At 45.1% G+C, this 25,175-nt stretch overlaps 1 protein-coding gene across 1 annotated transcript; it reads left to right on the forward strand.

Annotated features, from left to right (window-relative positions):
- Window positions 1–403: 403 nt before the first annotated feature.
- Window positions 404–2,976, forward strand: FOXQ1 (forkhead box Q1). The gene has a single exon (XM_069730752.1). The coding sequence runs from the start codon at window positions 680–682 to the stop codon at window positions 2,009–2,011; it is 1,332 nt and encodes a 443-aa protein (XP_069586853.1). The 5' UTR covers window positions 404–679; the 3' UTR covers window positions 2,012–2,976.
- The last annotated feature ends 22,199 nt before the right edge of the window (window positions 2,977–25,175 follow it).

The following is a 25,175-nucleotide window of genomic DNA, read 5'->3' on the forward strand; positions in this document are numbered from 1 at the left end:
AAAGATTATACTGTTGCTTCAAGCCAGCAGCAGCAGGGTTAACTGAATGGTGAGAATCCATCTGGAAAAAGCAAAAGGGATAGTTATACTGTGAGATTGTGGCTGCAATCCCGAAGTGACAGGGTTAACCGAGTGGTGAAGTTGAGCAGTGGGAGGAGGAGGAGCAGCCTTCATAGAACTTCTGAAGAAACAGCTAGTCCTGTTGGAGGATGTACTGACTCCTGTGACACACACTGATTATCAGGAGCTGATTGTGTCACCCATAGTAGCATGCACTGACTGGGAGTGTTAGGCTGTCTGCTGCCGGCTCCCCCTCCTGGTAAAATAGGCTGTGATTGGCTAGAGATAGAGTAGGTGAGCTGGGCTGCCACCCCCACCTGTCTATTATAATAGAGCGAGGCCAGGGAAGGATCACTGTACAATAATAATAAGAGCAGCAGGCAGCAGCTGCACCAGACTGAAGGGACTTGACAGCCCTTGACAAGCAGCCCCTGACAAGTCACAGCTGTGGCGATCTACTCTTTACTCCCCTACCAGCTAACCACCTGCTGAGATATGTGGGCACCGCTGGCACAGCACTGACCCTCTACCTGCAGACTCTGACTACCGCTACATGACACAGTGTGAGTGCCAGAAATCAGAAAACTAGACGGAGAATAGTGGAGAAGTGTTGGTCGTGATGAGTGTGGAGGTGTTCCCCAGAGCTACCTATGTGAATAAGGTGTGCAATGGTGGCAGTGACCAGGAGGGCAGCATGCCATCCCCCCTCTCCAGCCGGGATGATGAGCTTGGCTCTGATGGAGACTTTGTAGCCAACAGTCCCACACCAGTTTTGTGCCCCAGAGACATGGACATGGATACAGGCAGCCTCGTTGGTGAAGAGGAGGAAGAGGAGGAGGGAGAGGTGAGAGCTGGCTCGGAGAGAGAAGAGGATGATTCTGAGATACCTTTGGGCTGCAGAACCCAAGCATCGGAGGGTGGCAAAGCCAAGACATACACCCGGCGCCCAAAACCGCCTTACTCTTACATCGCTCTCATAGCCATGGCCATCAGGGACTCTGCCAGCGGTCGCCTCACCCTGGCTGAGATCAATGACTATTTGATGAAGAAATTTCCATTCTTCAGGGGTCAGTACACTGGCTGGAGGAACTCTGTCCGCCATAACCTCTCTCTCAATGACTGTTTTGTCAAAGTGCTAAGAGACCCATCACGTCCATGGGGAAAGGACAATTACTGGATGCTGAACCCTAACAGTGAGTACACCTTTGCTGATGGTGTATTCAGGCGCAGAAGGAAGAGGCTAAATCGGGTCACCAAGTGCCTTAAAGACCAGGAGCTGCAAGGAATTTCTGAACACCAGCATCACACTCTGATGCCATCACCTGCTGCCACCCAGACTTCAGTCTCTTCCTCCAGCAGACTACTAATGACATCTGCATCCACATCTTCCTCATCTGCACATTCTTCTGTCACCACCAGCAGTTCCTCCAAGGAGTCCAGTCCAGGGACAAAGTTTTCCAGCTCCTTCGCTATTGACAGCATTCTGAGCAAACCATTCCACAAAAGAGAGATCAGAGAAGAAGACACTAGGTCGCCAAGTGGTAGGATACTGTGGCCTACAGGTGCTTTATTGCACTCCCCTCCTTCAGTCCCTTCCTATCCTCTTCTTTCTTACTCTCCATCATCTCCACTGCCTCATTCACCTTCCATCTTCCCACTTAACCCCCTCAGCAGTACTGCAGCTTCCTTACACTTACAACTCTATAGGTATTGCATGCCTGAAGCTCTGCTATTCTTAGTGGACCCCAGGAGTGAAGGACAGCAGCTGTCTGCTGACCCCAGGGAAGATCAGCACCAATCTAGGCGTCCTCCCTCCCAACATCCCCAACTGTTCTCACACCCCAGCTCTGCTAAGTCTTTCTCAGAACACCTGGGAAGTAATGAGATCTTGTGCACCATGCGTTCTCCGGGACCATACCACCCATACCGGTCTGAGACATTGCTAGCGTGATAACAATAATAGGGGGAAACTATGTTTGTTGTAGCATCCACTGGGTCCAATTATATTTATCTGTAAAAGGCATGATTTATTTGCAAATAATTTGTTGTAAAGGGGTTCCAATAATCTGGCTGCCATGTAATGCATCAATACATTTCTGTGTTTCTTGGATCATCAAATCCAACCGATTTCAGTGCCTGCATTTTCTATGTCTGACAAGTGCCTTTAATAACCACCCCAACTTCAGGGGAGACTATTTAAGATTTTGAAATTTTATACCAAAACCTCTATTGAAATGTTATGTTATATGACTGTCTTAAAAGCCCTTAGCCCTTAGTAATGTGATTGTCACTGACCAGGGTCTACATGAAAATCTAGACCCCTCTTATATGTAACTATTCGTGTGGCTGCGCCACCGAGTCTGCACTGGTATATATGTTTCCTAAGATGTCTAAGTGACCTTCAGCTGCACTTTTTAAGTATACTATTACCTTTTAGATTTGTATCAGTGGACAGAACACAATTGTGTGATCATTGACCCGACAATACCTCGACTGGGCCACTTCTCTGGCTGTCACCTGTCTGTATTTCAACCATTTGTAAAATGCCAATTCTACTCTAAAGTCCCATATGCAATAACTATGATAATGATTCTGTAGCATTGTGCCAAACAGTGATATATTTCCAGGTCATTTCTACTGTAAACACCACTGTGCCAAATATGTTTTATTCTTAAATTATTTAAAGTTAATTCTGTGATGCCAGGTTACTATTAATGAACTGTGGTGGGCCAATGATTTGATTGATAGCTTACAAGAAGCTCAAATCGAGCCAAACGTCCGGACTTCTTCCAGGTGTACCAATGCCATTGCCAAGCACTGCCACTACTGAGCAGAGATTGTGTTTTTATATTGTTTTATATGTATTTTATTGAGACATCAAGCTTATTTTCAAATAAAACTGTTGAGAAAAAGATATTCCCTTTGTGTGACGTGTGCAGTGATTCAGCACTCTGCTTTGTGATGGTTGAAGGGAATTCCATAAACTTCATAACATGAAAAGTATGCGATTCGCGTGAGAAATAATAAAGACAGTTTACAGAGTCTGCAGATCTGGTTACTCCAGAAGACTGCTCACCTTGCAGAAGTAGGCGGCTGAGCTGACAGTTCACTCATCTTCTCTGCGGCTGAGCTGACAGTTCACTCATCTTCTCTGCTTCTTATCTCCTCTCTAATGTAACCACAAATCTTTACTAGACTGAACACCCACATGAATGTTCTAATCATACACATACTCTACTGTCTACACCTTCCACAATCACAACAAGATAATCCCCATCTCTTTTTTTTTTATTTAGAAACCTTCTTATGCAAGAATATATTAAACCTAGTATTTAAAATGTAAGTGTACTAGAAGACGTATGGTAATAAATGTTAAAAGAACCAATTTCCTCTTGGTAGGGTGCGAAAAATTCCAAAACATTGTTTTTTTCCTATACCAGAATGTACTGAATTAATAAATTAAGACTGTAGTTTTAGGTCAGTATCGAGTGAGCATCGTGACCTCTCAGCACTCATGCACATTTTGTAGCAGGCCATCCGACCTACATTATGTTACTGGAAGAATATGGTAAGTCAGATGTGACGTTAAATGGATTAATATAGTCTTAGAAAAACGGCTGTTTTTTATTATTTCACCGACAACCCCACACTGTAAATGATAATACAGCTCAGTCCCGTTTACTTCAATAATTGACTGGGATGCAGTTCTAGCCATAGCCTGTGACCAGGGGTGGTGCTCTTCCTAGCAGAAAGCAGCAACATTTTCTTAATCCTATATAATCACTAAAATACTAAAAAAAGAACAAAACACATATTGAACAAAACACAGGCAACATGAATTGGAGACTGACTCCATTTTTATGAGTAATGCATCTAGGACGGAGTAATCCTATTGCTGTATATACATTTAATGGGAGTATACTTGGGGCTACAGAACAGGAGGAGGACTTGGGTATTCTGGTTACAAATAAGCTGGGAAGCAGTACTCAATGTCAAGCAGCAGCCGCAAAAGCAAGCAAGATTTTATGATGTATAAAAAGAGAGGTAAAATCCTGTGATCCCAATGGATTGTTACCCCTTTATAAATTACTTGTCAGGTCACATCTAGAATATGGGATCCAGTGTTGGGTTCCACCTTTTTAAAAGGATATTCAAAAGTTAGAGTCAGTTCAAAGGCAGGGAACTAGATTATTACAAGGGATGGAAGACCTCTCATATGATGAAAGGTTGTAAATGTAAAAGTTGGGCTTGTTTAGCTTAGAAAAAAAGACATCTCAGAGGAAATATCATTTATATGTATAAATACATGTATAGTCAATACAAAAGGAGTGGGGCCCAAATTATCCCTTCCAAAAACCATACTATGGACCAGAGGGCACTCATTATGGGTGGAAGAAATGCGATTTTGGCAACTAAATAGGAAAGGGTTCTTTACAGTTAAAGCAGTCAGACTGTGGAATGCTCTACCACTAGAGGTAGTAATGACAAAGACTGAAACAGCTTTTAAAAAAGGGCTGGACAATTTCCTTAGTACACATAACAATGTGGGTTATGGTTAAATTAGCGACAAATGTATAATTGGTGGAGAAAGGTTGAACTTGATGGACCTAGGTCTTTTTTCAACCTATGAAACTATATAGCTATGTATTGCAGCTGAATATGTTACACACTGAAACACTGTAGTTTCACAGAAATGTATTTGAAATTGCTGCTCCCCAATCTGATGCAGGTCTCTTTCTATACCCATAGATAGCAAGAGACCTGTAAGTCCTGAAGAGCGGGGTTGGGAGAAGCCACCAGGAAACTGCGTCTTGGGCTGCACTGATCCCTGACATCCTCTTCATGCTCAATCAGTACAAAGGTTGAGACCATAACGCCAGTGCTGATTGGGCGCCGGTGTCACTTGTGAAGCGTTTCCCTTACTTCGGGTCTTGGGGAACACTCACTTTGCACGGGAATAACGCATACAGGCACGATATCTCACAAAAATCCATCCATACGGTTTATTAATTGTCATAAACCGCACCATATGTCAGGTTGTACATCACCAGCTTACACGTAGTCTGTGGCTTTAACACATGTGGTTTTACAAAGCACTCAGTAGACACGCCTGTAGCTCTCCAGCGACCAGGTGACTGCACAGTTCCACAACTGTCGTATGTTTGTGCACAGTTCTTTTCCCCATACCAGGGGTTACCTCTCAGGAGCTCCTGCTCCACAGGTTGACTCCACGTCAGTCCCAAGTCCTCCACACGGACTGTCCAGGTCGATGGTCTGTCAGTGCTTCCAGGACATCTCCACTGCCAGGCGACTCCAACACTGACCGTCCAGGTCGACGGTCTCTCAGTGCTTCCAGGACATCTCCACTGCCAGGAGACTCCATCACTGACTGTCCACTCAGTGCCAAAACCCAACCATGTGTTATTCAGGAACCCTATTCCCCAGAACTTCCAACACAGGCTTCCAGGGCCTTGCACTTGGATCATTCAGATCCACACACAGGAACCCACATGAACCACATTACATACCTGTAACCACTCCCCTGGGTGGGAGTGTGGGTTTGTGTGGCTAGTTTGACCCTCCCATCTCTCATAACTATCCCTGCCAGTCTCCCATTAGAACTACACCATTACTTGTGGGACTACAGGTCCCAGAACACAACATAACTTTAGATTGACAACGCAGAGTGTCTTCCTCTGCGACACACATACTGGCCATTTATAATCCTGCCGGACTTTGTCTCATCGCCACAGTTATACAACCAAGCGCATCCTGCAGCGCAGACACGGCACACTAAGCACCCCCTGGCTGTCACATTGGGCACTGCACCACACTTGTCACAAAACCACATGAGAGCTCCAAGACCGCGAGTGCTGACACCACTGGAATAGTGCCAGCACGGGAGGTGAGTATAGGTTTTTTCCTATATCAGCGACAAACATGTAGTTCAAGAAGGGGTTGTCGGAATAGTGGATAACCCCTTTAATCTTCAAATTAAAGTAACTTTCTCAGGAAAACTGAAAAAAATTAAGCTCACCTAGCTTTTTTTTTTTAAGAGGGCCAGTCATCAAAATGCAGACACCCTATAATTATTTTAAAGTGATTCTTCATAAATGGGTAAAATTTGTAAAGTGTTTGAAAAAAACAAGCAACTTTGCAATATACCTGTTTTTAAAACACCTCTCCATTCTCAAAAATGGAGCATTTGTTTTAATTCATAGTCTACAGCTTGTTTCCTAAGTTTATAGGGACCCTGCAATCCCAGCCTGGCCAGTTACCTAAGTAAAGGTCGCTTAGCATGAGCAGGTTCTGTGCTTTACAGCCTGCTCCGACCAGAAGCTGGCCAGATTGCTAGATCGGACCAGTCTCTGTGCCCGTGCTTCTCCCATAGTGCAGAGCCGAAGTCACCTGTGATACAGCCAAGAAGGGAGCGCAGTTAGGGTGAGTGTTGCAATCATGCCATAGGTCTGAACTGTCAATCTTCATGAGCACACGACCTCCAAGGTCCAAGGAGGAACCAAGGGCCAGGAGCTGTGAGCTATTGAAGCTGCAGCTTGAGACAACCTCTATAAAGAGGTTGTCCACTTGAAAATGGTAGATTTAGATGTGATACTTTTATTATCTACTGTGTTCCAATCTTCAGGAATCAGCAACCACCATGACAGTTTCACTTCTTGAAGGCTTCCTGTGTCTGCATATCATCAGTATTGTGTGTGAAGGATGCAGGCTGACTGTGCAGTTCATTAGTCAAGCCAGCCCCCTTTTTATGTCTATGTAAAGGGCACATCAGAGAAGGGTGAAAGCTTAGCTATTGAAATGAGCGAATCACCATCCTCCTCCACACAAAGCTGTCTTGTATTGAAAACTGCAGAAGTGAAGCTGGACCAGGACCTCTTGTGATAACACTTCTAAATATGATGAAGTGGACAACCCGTTCTGGCTGCCCTCTCACTTCCTCCGCATGTCTGAATTGCCTGAAGGAGGACTGTCAACTGATTGGCTGCAGGGATTCTTATGTCAAGTGACCCCACCCGCACCCCGGGTGAGCCAGTACTGGCACCGCTGGTCCGGTGTCAGCATCGGAGGTGAGTATTGAAGTTATTTTTAGTGTTGAGCATTCCGATACTGCAAATATCGGGGATCGGCCGATATTCGCTGTATCGGAATTCCGATACCGAGTTCCGATATTTTTGCGATATCGGAAATCGGAATCGGAAGTTCCTATAGTGCAATTATGCAGTATAAGGAAGTGTGGGCGGTGCGCGGTGGTGCGTGGGCGGAGACTGGGTGTGTGTGTGCGGGTGGTGTCTGTGCGTGACTGTGGGGCTCTCTGCGTGTGTGCCGGGGCTCTATGCGGCATGCTGGGTCTCTGTGCAGCGTGCAGGGTTTCTGTGCGGCGGGCGGGGTCTCTGCGGGTTGTGCGGGGGTCTCTGCGGGGCGTGCGGGGGTCTCTGCGGGGCGTGCAGGGTGTCTGTGCGGGGTCTCTGCGGCGTGCGGCGTGTCTCTGTGCGGGGTGTCTCAGTGCGGGCATCATCCGATGGGACTACAAGTCCCATCGGACGATGCCTACTACACTGACAGTGATTGACACATTAGCTAATGATGGGACAGTAGTAAAGTACAACAAACACTATAACCATAATCTCTATTTGTTCCTGTAGAGCAGGGGTGGGGAATCTATTTTCTGCCAAGGGCCATTTGGATATTTATACCATCCTTCGGGGGCCGTACAAACTCCGCCCACAAAGTACATCCTGACTCTGGCACTGGTGTCAGAATGTAATCTTTCATTGCATGCCCTTCAGTGTTCAGTAGTGAACACTGTGTGTGTGTGCTAACAGAGCAAAAAGAAATTAGTGAGCTGGTGGCAATCAAAATACAGCTCCCTGCCCAAGAATGCGGTCCCTGAGAATCTGCCCAGGGGCCTGATAAAAGGTCATCGAGGGCCGTAAATGGCCCTGGGGCCTGAGGTTCCACACCCCTGCTGTATTTGCTGAAAGCCTTTGCAGACGATTAGCTGAAAGCACAGGGGGCATTTCCAGTGTGAGACTGACAGTCTGCTCTCCTGATCTACATGTGTTATTCTTTAAAGGTTAAATTGCCCCCTTCATTTACAGTATATGCCACCAGAATGCTCATTTCAAGTAACAATACAGTAATAAAGAAACAGTCCCCCTTAAGTGACCTTTTAAAGTAACAATTTTCCATGAGTACTCCCTTGAAAAAAGTCAATTGAAAACAAGTATAGAGACACTGGCACTAAACACATTGTGCATACCTTGATGGATCCACAGCAGGCTGACAGTGCTTCAGCTTCACTGATACTGGTGCAGACATAAGTCATCAGGAATTCAAGCAAAGAAGTGAAGATGTGACACTCTGCTTTCCGGTAAAAAAAATCTTGTTCACCTGGACCGTTTGAAGCATAAGAAGCACGCGAAACGGCCATCGTCCACCACAGAATTGACTCCGCCGCATCCACAATTTTAATCTCGATGTACTGAATAAACAAGATTTTTCAACTTCTTCACTTTTTTGCTTGGACTCCCTTGAAAAGAAATAATGCCCTTTCAGTGGTCCTTTCAAACAAATAATGCTTTCTGATGTCACTTTTTAAAAAGTATTACTGCCCCTGAGTCTCACTTTCAAATACAATAATGTCCCTTTTTGTTCCTTTAATGAGAATAAAGGAACCCCCGCAAAAAAAAATGTTATACTCACATATGCCCAGCACAAATGACTCAATATACTGACATTACAGTGAAAAAAACTCTTGATGTCTTGTAGAACAAATGCTGTACGATGGAACCGTTCAGAGATCTCGGTGATCTCTTTGCTGGCATGGCAAGAAATTTAAGGCTAGGTTCACATTGCGTTAGGGCAGTCCGTCTAGCGCATAGCGCTACGGACTGCACTAACGCAATGTCCCAAAAGTGATCGCGTTAGCTGATCCCGCTAGCGCAGATGCCCGATCTGCACTAGCGAGGAACGGACCGCGAACGCTGCAAGCAGCGTTTGAGGTCCATCACTCAAATGACGGCACATCGCTAGCGCACGCCCAATGTGGGCGTGCACTAGCGATGCGTTCGCCATTACAAGCAATGGCGGCATTAACGGACTACGTTACACTGTGATATGCCGCGTTGTAACGTAGTCCGTTAAACCGGTTCACATAACGCAATGTGAACCTAGCCTAAGGCATGTACCTTGTAAAGGAGAGTGAAGTGCCATGGATCCCAGACGCTGCAGCTAACAAAGGTTAATTCATGCGATAAGTATATAAAAACCTCCAATTTATTGCAACATATTATCAGGGTCAGCGTTTGGGGCAGGCAGACCAAGCAGACGCCTAGGGCCCCCACTCACAAAGGGGCCCCCTGTGTCTGCAGCCCCTATATGAAGTGCCCAGAGGGTGTACAGCAGTGAATAACGCTGTGCATCTTCAGTAGTCCCGGAGCGTCTCTCTCGTACCCCCTTCCAGCTCCCCCACTCTCTCTTTCTCCCTGCAGTCAGGTTAGAAGTTGAGGGGGAGGGGCCCGATTACAGCAGAGCAGACAGAGGTTATTAAATAATTTAAAAATATAAACTTCAATATAAAAAATCAATACAAAGCCAAATACCTCAGATGTGAGGGACTGACTAGCTACTAATCTCATTTACCACAAAGTATACATAGTGTATTCAAATTGCTCATATCTTGGCTAAATAGTAGAATGTATCCACATCCCTCTAGTCACGTGGTATCATACCACAGTCAAATGCATCCATAGGGTGATATACATAATACTCAGGCCTGTACGAAATAGGTTCCTAATTGGATTAACGAGGAACTTTGTGCTTTCTCTGTTCACTGCTCAAGGGAGCAATAAGTTGTTCAGACGGATTTTCATGTGCAGTATAGAGTGTGTGTGTCTGTATATGTGTATATAGTATGTGTGCATATATCCAGTATATAGTATGATTGTGTATAGCTGTGGTGCATGTGAGTGCGTGTGTATATATATATATATATATATATATATATATATACTATATAATTGTCTAACGGTCACTTCCGTCTTTCTGTCTGTCTGTCACGGATATTTATTGGTCGCGGCCTCTGTCTGTCATGGAAATCCAAGTCGCCGATTGGTCATGACAAACTGCCCATGACCATTGCCACGACCAATCAGCGATGGCCATAGTCTGGCAGCGAAATGGCCGCTGCTTTAGTGCCCTCCAGTCAGCGCTGAGCGGTCACACAGGGTTAATGCCAGCGTTAATGGACCGCGGTGTAACACACTCTGTTACCGCAGCTATTAACCCTGTGTGACCAACTTTTTACTATTGATGCTGCGTATGCCCAAGGATCTAAGGAGGGAGGAGAAATAATTATATACTAGCTTTTTCCAGCCAGCTAACGCTCGGCATGCTCATTGCTATCTAATTAACGCTGTTGGTGATTAAAGTAAAGTAAATAATGACAACATTCAATAGCGCTTATGCATGTGGTAAATTAACTTAAAATGAAGTTAATAACAGTGTGGGGACGGAGCCTCGTGTGGTAATGTGTGTGGACGGAGCCTTGTGTGGTAATGTGTGGGGACAGAGCCTCGTGCAGTAATTTGTGGGGACGGAGCTTCATGTGGTAATGTGTGTGGACGGAGCCTCGTGTGGTAATGTGTGTGGACGAAGCCTCGTGTGGTAATGTGGGGGGACGGGGCATCGTGTGGTAATGTGTGGGGATGGAGCCTCATGTGGTAATGTGTGTGGACGGAGCCTCGTGTGGTAATGTGTGTGGACGGAGCCTCGTGTGGTAATGAGTGTGGACGGAGCCTCGTGTGGTAATGTGTGGGGACAGAGCCTCGTGTGGTAATGTGTGGGGACGGAGCCTCATGTGGTAATGCGTGGGGATGGAGCCTCGTGTGGTAATGTGGGGGATGGGATTATGTGTGGTGATGTGGTGGGGGGCGGGATTATGTGTGGCAATGTGGTGGGGGGCAGGATTATGTGTGGTGATGTGGTGGGGGGCTGGATTATGTGTGGTGATGTGGTGGGGGGGCGGGATTATCTGTGGTGATGTGGTGGGGGCAGCATTATCTGTGGTGATGTGGTGGGGTGGGATTATCTGTGGTGATGTGGTGGGGGGGCGGGATTGTGTGTGGTATTGTGGTGGGGTATGGGATTGTGTGTGGTAATGTGGTGGGGGGTGGGATTGTATGTGGTATTTTGGGTGGGGGGTGGGATTATGTGTGGTGATGTGGTAGGGGGTGGAGCTACTGTGCAGGGGGCGGGATTAGCGAGTAATCACGATTTTATCTGTTTACCTAGGAGCCACTTTAGACGACCCATATCCATAATTCGTGTGGATCACCCAGTTACTGGATCATACCCATGTGGATGGTGCTCTATATGCCCTTTTATGACAGCTGACGTTGGTGTCTCATTGAGTCATTACCATCTTTACCTTCACGGGTGACATCGAGATCTTTTTTCAACTGCCGCACACGGAATTTGGTTTATGCCCTGATCTGTGGCTGTAATAAGATCTACGTTGGACAGACAACCCAAGAACTTCATCGCAGGGTGCAACAACATTTATCCAACATTTCTATGGCAAGAATGGACAGAGAGAAGGGTAAGCAGATCACTTCGGTGGCGGCTCATTTCTTAGACCATCATAATGGGATCTCCAGAACCCTTAGGGTTATGGGGTTGGAGGGAGTCACTTTGAATATTAGGGGTGGCAGAATTACGGATGAACTCCTGAGAAGGGAATCCCGCTGGATTTTCGAACTAAAGAGTTTGTCACCAGTGGGTTTGAATGAGGAACTACTGTATACGGGTTTCTACAAAAAATTATAATGACTTTGGCCCCATTTATCTTTGTGGATTACCATGGGTACAGTTGACTGGTCATTTGGTGGGGTTCAGCTATGCACATATATAATTATTTATCCTCCCTCCTTAGATCCTTTTATTTGCTGTGATTATCTGGATTCTGGAATACTCCTCAACACTATTTCCGGTTGTCTACGAATGGAAGATGGATAAGATCTACTTCAAGACCGGTTCTAAACCCCTATGGACATATATAATATGATTGGGACAACATTGCCACACCTGTGTATGATGTTGTGTAGGGAGAAATGGAGTTTACATAAAAATATATAGATTACATTAGGAAAGATATACGCTACATTTTGTTTTTATATGTGCTTGCTGTGTTTCCCACTCTTTCCTCGATTTGTACAAACTTTTGCTGCTGGACATTTGAACCGTATCCCTTATTTAACATTATAATGATCTTTTAGGGTTTAGGGTTTGGGTATTTCTGCATTATCCTATGCAGTGGGCCATGTGAAGTGCAAATATTTTTTTTTTTCCTACTACTATACAGCTATGGTTCATTTATTTAGCTATAACAGCCTCCTTATAGCAGTGCCACAACCCTTGCTAGGTTTCCGTTTAAACTTGAGTGGGTCCCTTTTTTAGGAGAGTGTGTGTACATGTAGCGGAGACATACTGCTTTATACAGAGTCAGAAAGCTTTGCTCCCCTCATGTTGTGTCTGCAAGAAATGTGTTTTGTTGTTATGGTCATGACTACTCCTTACCGCGCATGCTTAGTCCGCTGGAATTGGTTCTTCGGCTGAATCAGCCCTCCGGCAATCCTGTATGCGAATGGGTTGGTACAACCTATGTGAATGTAAATATCTTTCTCCTATAACCTAGAGCACATAACGTGGTTGCTGCTTCACCGTTTGTAGCAGAGACTTACTGTAGTCCTTTGAATTAAATACCCTGCCTTTTCTATGCGTACATGTAATGTGTTTTGGTTGCTATGGTGACGCCTTCACGCATGCGCAGAACACTGGGGTTGGATTTTCCTAACTTTCGTGACTGTATACGCTCTTTTCTTAGAGCTCAGTGTTTATAACTTAGGTGGAGTTTCATTTTTCGTAGTGGAGCCCCATCTTAGTGCATAGAACTTACATTCCTGCTCTTCTTAGGCATATTCTCAATGCGACTTGGGTGCCATGGTGACTGCCTCATGCATGCGCAGTACACCAGAGTTAGATTTCCGGTATGTCAGGGAATCTAGCACTTGCGCAATAGCTACTACAATACGCCGGACTGATACATTTAGTTTTGCTCCCGCCGCCATTATGCTGCACACCTGGTATGTATGAATGAATTAGGAATAAGTATTTAAACTGGTACAGTACCACCATAGCACTGTGGACCTTGAGGAAGACGCTTTAAGCGTCGATACGCATGGGTCTTACATTGCCACAGCCTGCTCTACCAAATATCTAGGTGACCTGCCTGACGGTGTGGGAATACTATATCGGGCCTGTAAGCATGATCTTGTTGAGACTGGTACTATCTGGGTTCTTAATCTCTAACATGTATTGTGGATGCTGAAGTCTCCCCACACCTTATGGGAGTTATTGCTGTACGATTATGCTAACTGCCCCCACTCTGAATGGGATATTTGGATAAAAACCCTGCTTTATTGTCTCTGAAAGGGGAAAACAGCATGCATATATTGTTTGGTCTATATTATTGTGAGTTTGGTCACCTCTAGAATTGTATATGTATAATGGCTGATACAGACTGTGTAATGTGTCTCTGATTATTTAACTCATATTCTGAATGGACCCTAAACCCTCCAGTTTGTTTATGGAGGCTTTTTAATTGTTTTTAATTACGGTCTTTGTGTGGTGCTGTTAACTAATAAAAACTTTTTGTATTTCTTTGTACTAAAACTATTGGTGTGGTGATCCCATTATTCTTGGTGCATGTACTTTTTCTTTCTTTGCTGCTGTTTGTTCCGAATATGCATCAGGTGATCCACCCCCTCCCCCCCGTCTCTTTCATTTAGGAGGATGGTGCCTGCTCAAATTTGTGTTTTTTTAAATAATAATAGAAAAAGGTTATTCTCACCCTCTGACATGGCACGCTGTCCTCGGCAGTGCAAGCGACAGGTTCCAGTGCCAAGGATGCTATGCGAGAAGGACCTGCCATGATGTCATGGTCATGTGACCGCGATGTCATTACAGGTCCTGTGCTCATACCAACCCTGGGACCGAAAGCTGCGACGTGCACCGCACACAGGCGCCAGGACTTCAAGGGCCCTTCGGAAGGTGAGTATATGTTTATTTTTTATTTTAAGTCTTTTTTAACCACTCATATAGTGCCACATTGCTATATACTACGTGGGCTCTGTTACATACTGTGTGGGCTCTGTTATATACTACATCTCTGTACTATAGACTATGTAGCTGGGCAATATACAACGTGACTGTGCAATTTACAATGTGACTGTCCAATATACTATGTGGCTGTGCAATATACTAGATGCTCTGTGTTATATACTACGTGGCTGTGCAATATACTACATAGCTATGCAATATACTACGTGCCTCTACAATATACTATGTGGCCATGTTATATACTACATGGCTCTGGTATATACTACGTCGCTGACCAATATACTATATAGCTGTGCAATACACTATGTGACTGTGTTATATACTACGTGGCTGTGCTGTATACTATGTGCCTGTGCAAAATACTATGTGGCTCTACAATATACTACGTGGCTATGTTATATACTATGTGGCTCTGCTATATACTATGTGGCTGGCCAATATACTACATACCTGTGCAATATACTATATGGCTATGTTATATACTACGTCGGTTGTGTTATATACTACGTCACTGTGCAATATAGTACGTAGCTTGTGCTATATACTGCCTACATATTCTAGAATACCCGATACGTTAGAATCGGGCCACCATCTAGTATATATACAGTGGGGCAAAAAAGTATTTAGTCAGTCAGCAATAGTGCAAGTTCCACCACTTAAAAAGATGAGAGGCGTCTGTAATTTACATCATAGGTAGACCTCAACTATGGGAGACAAACTGAGAAAAAAAAATCCAGAAAATCACATTGTCTGTTTTTTTAACATTTTATTTGCATATTATGGTGGAAAATAAGTATTTGGTCAGAAACAAAATTTCATCTCAATACTTTGTAATATATCCTTTGTTGGCAATGACAGAGGTCAAACGTTTTCTGTAAGTCTTCACAAGGTTGCCACACACTGTTGTTGGTATGTTGGCCCATTCCTCCATGCAGATCTCTTCTAGAGCAGTGATGTTTTTGGATTTTCGCTTGGCAACACGGACTTTCAACTCCCTCCAAAGGTTTTCTATAGGGTTGAGATCTGGAGACTGGCTAGGCCACTCCAGGACCTTGAAATGCTTCTTACGAAGCCACTCCTTCGTTGCCCTGGCGGTGTGCTTTGGATCATTGTCATGTTGAAAGACCCAGCCACGTTTCATCTTCAATGCCCTTGCTGATGGAAGGAGGTTTGCACTGAAAATCTCACGATACATGGCCCCATTCATTCTTTCATGTACCCGGATCAGTCGTCCTGGCCCCTTTGCAGAGAAACAGCCCCAAAGCATGATGTTTCCACCACCATGCTTTACAGTAGGTATGGTGTTTGATGGATGCAACTCAGTATTCTTTTTCCTCCAAACACGACAAGTTGTGTTTCTACCAAACAGTTCCAGTTTGGTTTCATCAGACCATAGGACATTCTCCCAAAACTCCTCTGGATCATCCAAATGCTCTCTAGCAAACTGCAGACGGGCCCGGACATGTACTGGCTTAAGCAGTGGGACACGTCTGGCACTGCAGGATCTGAGTCCATGGTGGCGTAGTGTGTTACTTATGGTAGGCCTTGTTACATTGGTCCCAGCTCTCTACAGTTCATTCACTAGGTCCCCCCGCGTGGTTCTGTGATTTTTGCTCACCGTTCTTGTGATCATTCTGACCCCACGGGGTGGGATTTTGCGTGGAGCCCCAGATCGAGGGAGATTATCAGTGGTCTTGTATGTCTTCCATTTTCTAATTATTGCTCCCACTGTTGATTTCTTCACTCCAAGCTGTTTGGCTATTGCAGATTCAGTCTTCCCAGCCTGGTGCAGGGCTACAATTTTGTTTCTGGTGTCCTTTGACAGCTCTTTGGTCTTCACCATAGTGGAGTTTGGAGTGTGACTGTTTGAGGGTGTGCACAGGTGTCTTTTTATACTGATAACAAGTTTAAACAGGTGCCATTACTACAGGTAATGAGTGGAGGAAAGAGGAGACTCTTAAAGAAGAAGTTACAGGTCTGTGAGAGCCAGAAATCTTGATTGTTTGTTTCTGACCAAATACTTATTTTCCACCATAATATGCAAAAAAAATGATAAAAAAACAGACAATGTGATTTTCTGGATTTTTTTTTCTCAGTTTGTCTCCCATAGTTGAGGTCTACCTATGATGTAAATTACAGACGCCTCTCATCTTTTTAAGTGGTGGAACTTGCACTATTGCTGACTGACTAAATACTTTTTTGCCCCACTGTATATATATATATATATATGTATAAGGCATCGTGATTACTTGTTAATCGCGCCCCCTGCACAGTAGCTCTGCCCCGCCACATCACCACACATAATCCCGCCCCCACCACATTACCACACACAATCCCGCCCCCACCACATTACCACACATGATCCCGCCCCCCACCACATCACCACACATAATCCAGCCCCCCACCACATCACCACACATAATCCCACCCCCCACCACATTACCGCACATAATCCCAGCCCCCCACCACATTACACTCATAATCCCGCCTCCCACCACATCACCACACATAATCCTGCCCCCCAACACATCATCACACATAATCTCACCCCCCACCACATCACCACACATTATCCCGCCCCCCACCACATCACCACACATAATCCCGCCCCCCACCACATCACCACTTATAATCCCACCCCCCACAACATTACCACACATAATCCCGCCCCCACCACATTACCACAAATAATCCCGCCCCCACCACATCACCACACATAATCCTGCCCCTCCACCTCATCACCACACATAATCCCACCCCCCACCACATTACCACTCATAATCCCACCCCCCACCACATCTCCACACATAATCCCGCCCCCACCACTTTACCACACATAATCCCGCCCCCCACCACATTACCACACATAATCCTGCCCCCCACCACATTACCACACATAATCCCGCCCCCCACAAGACTATACATTTAATTGTGTTTACAGAAAAATTTTAACTTAATTTATGTTTCGTTATGAAATTTGTTTAGATGCTGGAATGAACAAAAAATGCACATCTTACTGAATCCAGTTTGTTTTTGATTTTACACTGTGAATAAAATGTATTATTAGTTTTATTCAGATTTTTAATGATTATTGTTGTTATTAACTTCATTTTAAGTTAATTTACCACCTGTGTAAGCGCTATTAAATGTTGTCATTATTTACTATAGTTTAATCACCAGCAGTGTTAATTAGATAGCAATTAGCTGGCTGGAAACAGCTAGTATATATATATATATATATATATATATATATATATAGTGTGTGTATATTATATTTGTATACTGCATGTGTGCAGTATATTGTGTAAATATATATAAACTGTATATGTCTGTGAGCACACTGTATGTACTGTATATAAACTGAATGTTTCTGTGTATATACTTTATATAGTGTGTTTCTATATTTATAAAGTATATATAACGTGTGTATCTGTGCAGGGTCGGACTGGCCATCGGGCAGTTCTGGCAAATGCCAGAAGGGCCGGTGGCAGTCGTGGGCCACTCGCCAGCGCCGACTACCCCCCCGACCCACCCCACCCGCCGATGACGACTCACCCCCCTGCCAGCGCCGCCGCATTCAACTATACTGGCGTCTCGCAGCTGACATCCGGCATTATGTGCCAGGAGTGGTCACGGACCTTTCCCAGCACATTAACCCCCGACACACCGCGATCAAACATGATCGCAGTGTGCCGGCGGTGCAGGGAAGCATCGCGCAGGGAGGGGGCTCCCTGCGGGCTTCCCTGAGACCCCCGCAGCAACGCGATGTGATCGCGTTGCTGCGAGGGTCTCCTACCTTCCTTCCTGCAGCAAGGCCCGGATCCAAAATGGCCGCGGCATCCGGGTCCTGCAGGGAGGGAGGTGGCTTACCAAGTGCCTTCTCAGAGCAGGCACTTAGTAACCCTGCAGTGCTATAAGTCAGATCGCTGATCTGACAGAGTGCTGTGCAAACTGTCAGATCAACGATCTGTGATGTCCCCCCCTGGGACAAGGTAAAAAAGTTTTAAAAAAAAATTTCCACATGTGTAATAAAAAAATAGAAAAAAAAAATTCCTAAATAAAGAAAAAAAATACAAACAATAAAAGTACACATAATTAGTATCGCCGCATCCGTAACGACCCCACCTATAAAACTGTCCCACTAGTTAACCCCTTCAGTAAACACCATAAGGAAGAAAAAAAAAAACGAGGCAAAAAACAATGCTTTATTATCATACCGCCGAACAAAAAGTGGAATAACACGCGATCAAAAAGACGGATATAAATAACCATGGTACCGCTGAAAATGTCATCTTGTCCTGCAAAAAACGAGCCGCCAAACAGCATCATCAGAAAAAAATAAAAAAGTTATAGTCCTGAGAATAAAGTAAAGCGATGCCAAAATAATTATTTTTTCTATAAAATAGTTTTTATCGTATAAAAGCGCCAAAACATAAAATAATGATATAAATGAGGTATCGCTGTAATCTTACTGACCCGAAGAATAAAACTGCTTCATCCATTTTACCAAATGCGGAACGGTATAAACGCCTCCCCCAAAAGAAATTCATGAATAGCTGGTTTTTGGTCATTCTGCCTCACAAAAATCGGAATAAAAAGCGATCAAAAACTGTCACGTGTCAGAAAATGTTACCAATAAAAACGTCAACTCGTCCCGCAAGAAACAAGACCTCACATGACTCTGTGGACCAAAATATTGAAAAATTATAGGTCTCAAAATGTGGAGACGTAAAAACTTTTTTTTGCTATAAAAAGCGTCTTTTAGTGTGTGACAGCTGCCAATCATAAAAATCTGCTATAAAAAATGCTATAAAAGTAAATCAAACCCCCCTTCATCACCCCCTTAGTTAGGGAAAAATAATAAAATTAAAAAAAATGTATTTATTTACATTTTTACGTTAGGGCTAGGGTTAGGGCTAGGGTTAGGGTTAGGGCTAGGGTTAGGGCTAGGGTTAAGGCTAGGGTTAGGGTTAGGGCTAGGGTTAGGGCTAGGGTTAGGGTTAGGGCTAGGGTTAGGGCTAGGGGTAGGTTTAGGGCTAGGGTTAGGGTTAGGGTTAGGGCTAGAGTTAGGGTTAAGGTTAGGGTTAGGGCTAGGGTTAGGGTTAGGGTTGGGGCTAGGGTTGGAGCTAAAGTCAGGGTTAGGGTTGGGGCTAAAGTTAGGGTTAGGGTTGGGGCTAAAGTTAGGGTTAGGGTTGGGGCTAAAGTTAGGGTTAGGGTTGGGCTAAAGTTAGGGTTTGGATTACATTTACGGTTGGGATTAGGGTTTGGATTAGACTTAGGGGTGTGTCAGGGTTAGGGGTGTGGTTAGGGTTACTATTGGGATTAGGGTTAGGGGTGTTTGTATTAGGGCTTCATTTAGAATTGGGGGTTTCCATTGTTTAGGCACATCAGGGGCTCTCCAAACGCGACATGGCATCCCATCTCAATTCCAGCCAATTCTGCGTTGAAAAAGTAAAACAGTGCTACTTCCCTTCCGAGCTATCCCATGCGCCCAAACAGGGGTTTACCCCAACATATGGGGTATCAGCGTACTCGGGACAAATTGGACAACAACTTTTGGGGTCCAAGTTCTCTTGTTACCCTTGGGAAAATAAAAATTTTGGGGGCTAAAAATCATTTTTGTGGGAAAAAAAGATTTTTTATTTTCACAGCTCTGCGTTATAAACTGTAGTGAAACACTTGGGGGTTCAAAGCTCTCAAAACACATCTAGATAAGTTCCTTAGGGGGTCTACTTTCCAAAATGGTGTCACTTGTGGGGGGTTTTAATATTTAGGCACATCAGGGGCTCTCCAAACGCGACATGGTGTACCATCTCAATTCCAGTCAATTTTGCATTGAAAAGTCAAATGGCGCTCCTTCCCTTCCGAGCTCTGCTATGCGCCCAAACAGTGGTTTACCCCCACATATGGGGTATAGTCGTACTCAGGACAAATTGCACAACAACTTTTGTTGTCTAATTTCTTCTCTTACCCTTGGGAAAATAAAAATTGGGGGTGAAAGATCATTTTTGTGAAAAAATATGATTTTTTATTTTTACGGCTCTGCATTATAAACTTCTGTGAAGCACTGGTTGGGTGAAAGTGCTCACCACTCATCTAGATAAGTTACTTAAGGGGTCTACTTTCCAAAATGGTGCCACTTGTGGGAGGTTTCAATGTTTAGGCACATCAGGGGCTCTCCAAACGCAACATGGCATCCCATCTTAATTCCAGTCAATTTTGCATTGAAAAGTCAAATGGCGCTCCTTCCATTCCGAGCTCTGCCATGCGCCCAAACAGTATCAGCATACTCAGGACAAATTGTACAACAACTTTTGTGGTCCATTTTCTCCTGTTACCCCTGGTAAAATAAAACAAATTGGAGCTGAAGTAAATTTTTTGTGAAAAAAAGTTAAATGTTCATTTTTATTTAAACATTCCAAAAATTCCTGTAAAACACCTGAAGGGTTAATGTACTTCTTGAATGTGGTTTTGAGCACCTTGAGGGGTGCAGTTTTTAGAACGGTGTCACACTTGGTTATTTTCTATCATGTAGACCCCTCAAAATGACTTCAAATGTGATGTGGTCCCTAAAAAATATTGGTGTTGTAAAAATGAGAAATTGCTGGTCAAGGTTTAACCCTTATAACTCCCTAACAAAAAATATTTTTGTTCCAAAATTGTGCTGATGTTAAGTGGACATGTGGGAAATGTTACTTATTAATTATTTTGTGTGACACATCTCTGTGATTTAAGGGCATAAAAATTCAAAGTTGGAAAATTGCAAAATTTTCAAAATTTTCGCCAAATTTCCGTTTTTTCACAATTAAACGCACATTATATCGAATAAATTTTACCACTATCATGAAGTACAATATATCACGAGAAAACAGTTTCAGAATCGCCAAGATCCATTGAAGCGTTCCAGAGTTATAACCTCATAAAGGGACAGTGGTCAGAATTGTAAAAATTGGCCCGGTCATTAATGTGCAAACCACCCTCGGGGTTAATATCCTATTGTGTGGAATTGTGAAGTTTACTATACTATTCTGCACTGTCCCAGTGCAGCAGCCAGACACGGACACCAGTCAGACATGGACAACGGCCAGACACGGACATCGGCCAGTCACGGATAGCGGCCAGACACGGACAGCGGACAGCCTCAGACAGCGGCCAGACACGGACAGCTGCCAGACACGGACAGCTGCCAGACACAGATGCTGACCAGACACGGACGCTGGCCAGACATGGACACCGGCCAGACACGGACACCGGCCAGACATGTACAGGGGCCAGACACGGACAGGGGCCAGGCACGGACAGGGGCCAGACACGGACAGCAGCCAGACACAGACAGTGGACAGACACGGACAGTGACCAGACACCGACAGTGGCCAGACAACGACACCGGCCAGACAACAACACCGGCCAGACACGGATACCAGCCAGACACGGATAGGAGCCAGGCACGGACAGGTGCCAGGCATGAACAGGGGCCAGACACAGACAGCAGCCAGACACGGACACCGGCCAGACACGGACACCGGCCAGAAGACACTTTTTTTTTTAGAAATCTGTTGCTGTTGTCTTTCAGCATTTCTGCAGCAGTTTTTTTCCTTATTCAAATGAATGGGACACAAATTTACTGCCAACAATGTAGAGCAATCCGCAGCAAAAATGGTGCGTGTGAACAGACACAACAGAGGTTTTCTGAGATTGTAAAAGTAATTAGCATGAAATGATGAATCCCCCGCGGCTCCAGCACTGATGCTCCGGGGGTCTCCGCTAGTTTCAGCACTGGTCTACAGGGGTCATGTGGCTCCGGGGGTCTCCGCCAGCCTCAGCACTGGGCTGCAGGGGTCGTGTGGCTTCAAGGAAAATAGAAAAAATTGGAGTCCGGCTCAATAGGAATGGATTTTCCTTTTCTTTTTCAAAAGAAAATATAGTGCATACAAAAGAAAAATTTACATGGTCGACATTATAGCTGCAAAGTGAATAATAACCATCAGGGACCCCGAACCATTGGCCACGGAGCCAGAGGGGATTTAGCAGAGTAGGTTGGGGGACATGTAGGACTTTTGTTTAATCTCTTTTTATTCTGCGGTTTGTGAGGTAGGATGTAGAAAAAGACGGCAATTCTGCTAATGTTTTCTATTATGTGACCGGCCCCCTTCACACGACCTATCATGTTTTTCACAGATGCCAATCTCCTATTTGACCTACGATGCTGTACTCATGTCCGTGTTATCTCAGCAGCACAGATGACAAGGGCCAATACAAGTCTGAGTCCGTGTAAACATGCCATCCGTGTGCCGACCGTGTGCGTACGTGTGCTGTACATGTGCTGTACATGTGCTGTCCGTGTTTAACATCGAAAGTGTATGAGAAGCATTGTAATTTCATTTCCATTATCCATACTGGAAAAACATGGATGGCACATGGATGGCACACTGATTGAAAACACTGGTGACACCGATATTGGTGTAACATGTATGTGTTTTATATGGACAGGGAAGCCTGACTTTGAATTTTGCCTAGGACCCCAATATGTCTAAAACCGGCCCTGCATGTTATAGAACATACTTCTTCCTCAGGCATAACAGAAAATAAATTACCTTATAAAGGGGATCGAGGGTTCAAAACAGATGTTATCACTTAAAGGGAACCTGTCACCTCAAATTGGTGGGATATGTAAATGCCTTTTTTCCGGTCCAATGGGCGGCGTTTCGTCTTCATTTCTCCACCCCATCCATCCCTGTTGTCCGCAATATGTTCGAGAATTAGAGTACTTGTCCTCCATAGTTCGCAATGCAATCTTCGCTCGCGCACGCGCAGTATGCTTTGCCCAGCTGCGGGCAAAGCTGAAACGCATTACTGCGCATGTGCCTGTGCACTATGTCCCAGAACACAGCGAAATACTTCCGGGACATAGCGTGTAGGTGCATGAGCAGTAATGTTTTTCGGCTTTGCCCGCAGTTGGGCAAAGCATACTGGGCGTGCGAAGATTGCATTGCGCATGCGTGAACTATGGAGGACAAGTACTCTAATTCTCGAACATATTGCAGACAGCAGGGTCGGGTGGGGTGGAAAAATGAAGACGAAACGCTGCCCATTCGGACGGGAAAAAAGGTATTTACATATCCCACCAATTTGAGGTGACAGGTTCCCTTTAACAATTTGTTTAAATTAAAGGGAATTTGTCAGCTCATTTTTTTGTACCCTACCAATCCTGAAATAGAGCTTGTACAGTCCTTTCAGAATATGTAACTTTTATTCATGTTTGTTACTCCATTGTGTTGATGTAAGACCCAAAAAATGTATTGTCTCTCGCCGGCAAGTCAAGGATAAGTTAATGCCAAATGAATATTCACCACTTCCCCCACCCTTAATCCTACCCCTGTTCACCAGCATCACTGATTGAGTGCAGTCAGACTGTCCAAGGATTGCATCACAGTCCTCGGACTGGCCGTCTGCTCTCCTGACCTGAGAGTCATCGCATAGAAATAGTCAAAGCAGATGGCCAGCCCGATGATTGCGATGCGATCCTCAGGCAAGTAATATTGCAATCTGACTGTACTTATCAGTGACACCAGTGCAGTGGGCAGGATTATGGGCTCGGAAATGGGTGATTATTTATTTGGTATTTACACACACTTGGCCGGTGGCCATGCAAATACAAAATTAATGTTCATCCCTTCCCGTGCTCACTACTCTTCGCCAGCGTCACTGATTCAAACTAACATATTACTTGCCCAAGGATCGCATCGCAATCCTTGGACTTGGCGTCTGCTCTCCTGACATGAGCGGGACAGCATGTATTTCTATGCAGTTGTCACTCTCAGGTCAGGAGAGCAGACAACAATGCAGTCCTTGGGAATACCACATTCTGAGGCCAGTTTACACATCAGTGGCTCCAGTACGTGTGGTGACAGTTTCCTCACGTAGCGGAGACACTGACCCACGTAGACACATTAAAATTGCAAAACACGGAGACATGTCAGTGTTCGTGGGAGCACACGGATCACACGGACCCATTAAAGACAATGGGTCCGTGTAAACACGTACCGCACACGGATGCTGTCCGTGTGCCATCCGTGTGCCGCCTGAGGACCACATGGAACAGCGCTACAGTAAGTGCTGTCCCCTGTGTGTGGTGCTAAATCCGCCATTCATCCCTTCTGTCCTGCTCGGCTGAAAGCAGCGCTTGCAGGAGAGAAGGGATGAAAAATCAAGGTTTTTTGGTTAAAAATAAAGTTTGGGGTCACCTCCCGCCTCTCACCCCCCGTGCGCCCGCCTGCTTGCAGAGAAATACTCACCCAGCTCCCGCGATGCCTCCTCTCAGAGCCAGCAGCTTGTCCTGTGTGAGCGGTCAAGTGGTACCGCTCATTAAAGTGATGAATATGCGGCTCCACCTCCCATATCACACTAGCAGCTCTGGCCTGTATGCTATTGGTGATTATGGGAAGGTGCCAGGGACATGTCAAAATTCTCCTTAGGGCAGTCCCACATGTCCAGATAATTCCGGTACCGGAAAAAATCGGTACTGGAATTATCCATGTCCGTGTGCCCCTGCGTTTCTGTGGCACATCAGTGTGGCATATGTGCGGCACACGTGTGCCACCCGTGTGCCCACTGGGTACCACACGGAGCGTGCAGGAGACAGCGCTAAAGTTTAGCGCTGTCCCCTGCATCGTGCTGAAACCGCGATTCATATCTTCTGTGCAGCAGCGTTTGCTGCAGAGAAGATATGAATAATCCTTTTTTTTAAGTTTATCGTGTATAAAATAAAGGTCCATGTCCCCACCCCCTGTGCGCCAACCCACCCCCCCCCGCTGTTCTGAAAATACTCACCCAGCTCCCTCGTTGGCTGTCGCTGCTTCCTCTCCTGGCCGCACCTTCCACTGTATGCGGTCACGTGGGGCAGCTCATTTACAGTAATG

This window comes from Ranitomeya imitator, chromosome 6, assembly GCF_032444005.1.
Source record: "Ranitomeya imitator isolate aRanImi1 chromosome 6, aRanImi1.pri, whole genome shotgun sequence".
NCBI classification, from domain to species: Eukaryota; Metazoa; Chordata; class Amphibia; order Anura; family Dendrobatidae; genus Ranitomeya; species Ranitomeya imitator.

Excerpts from the sequence above, each read along its gene's own strand:
- FOXQ1 (XM_069730752.1), top strand. The coding sequence starts at position 680 with ATGAGTGTGGAGGTGTTCCCCAGAGCTACCTATGTGAATAAGGTGTGC.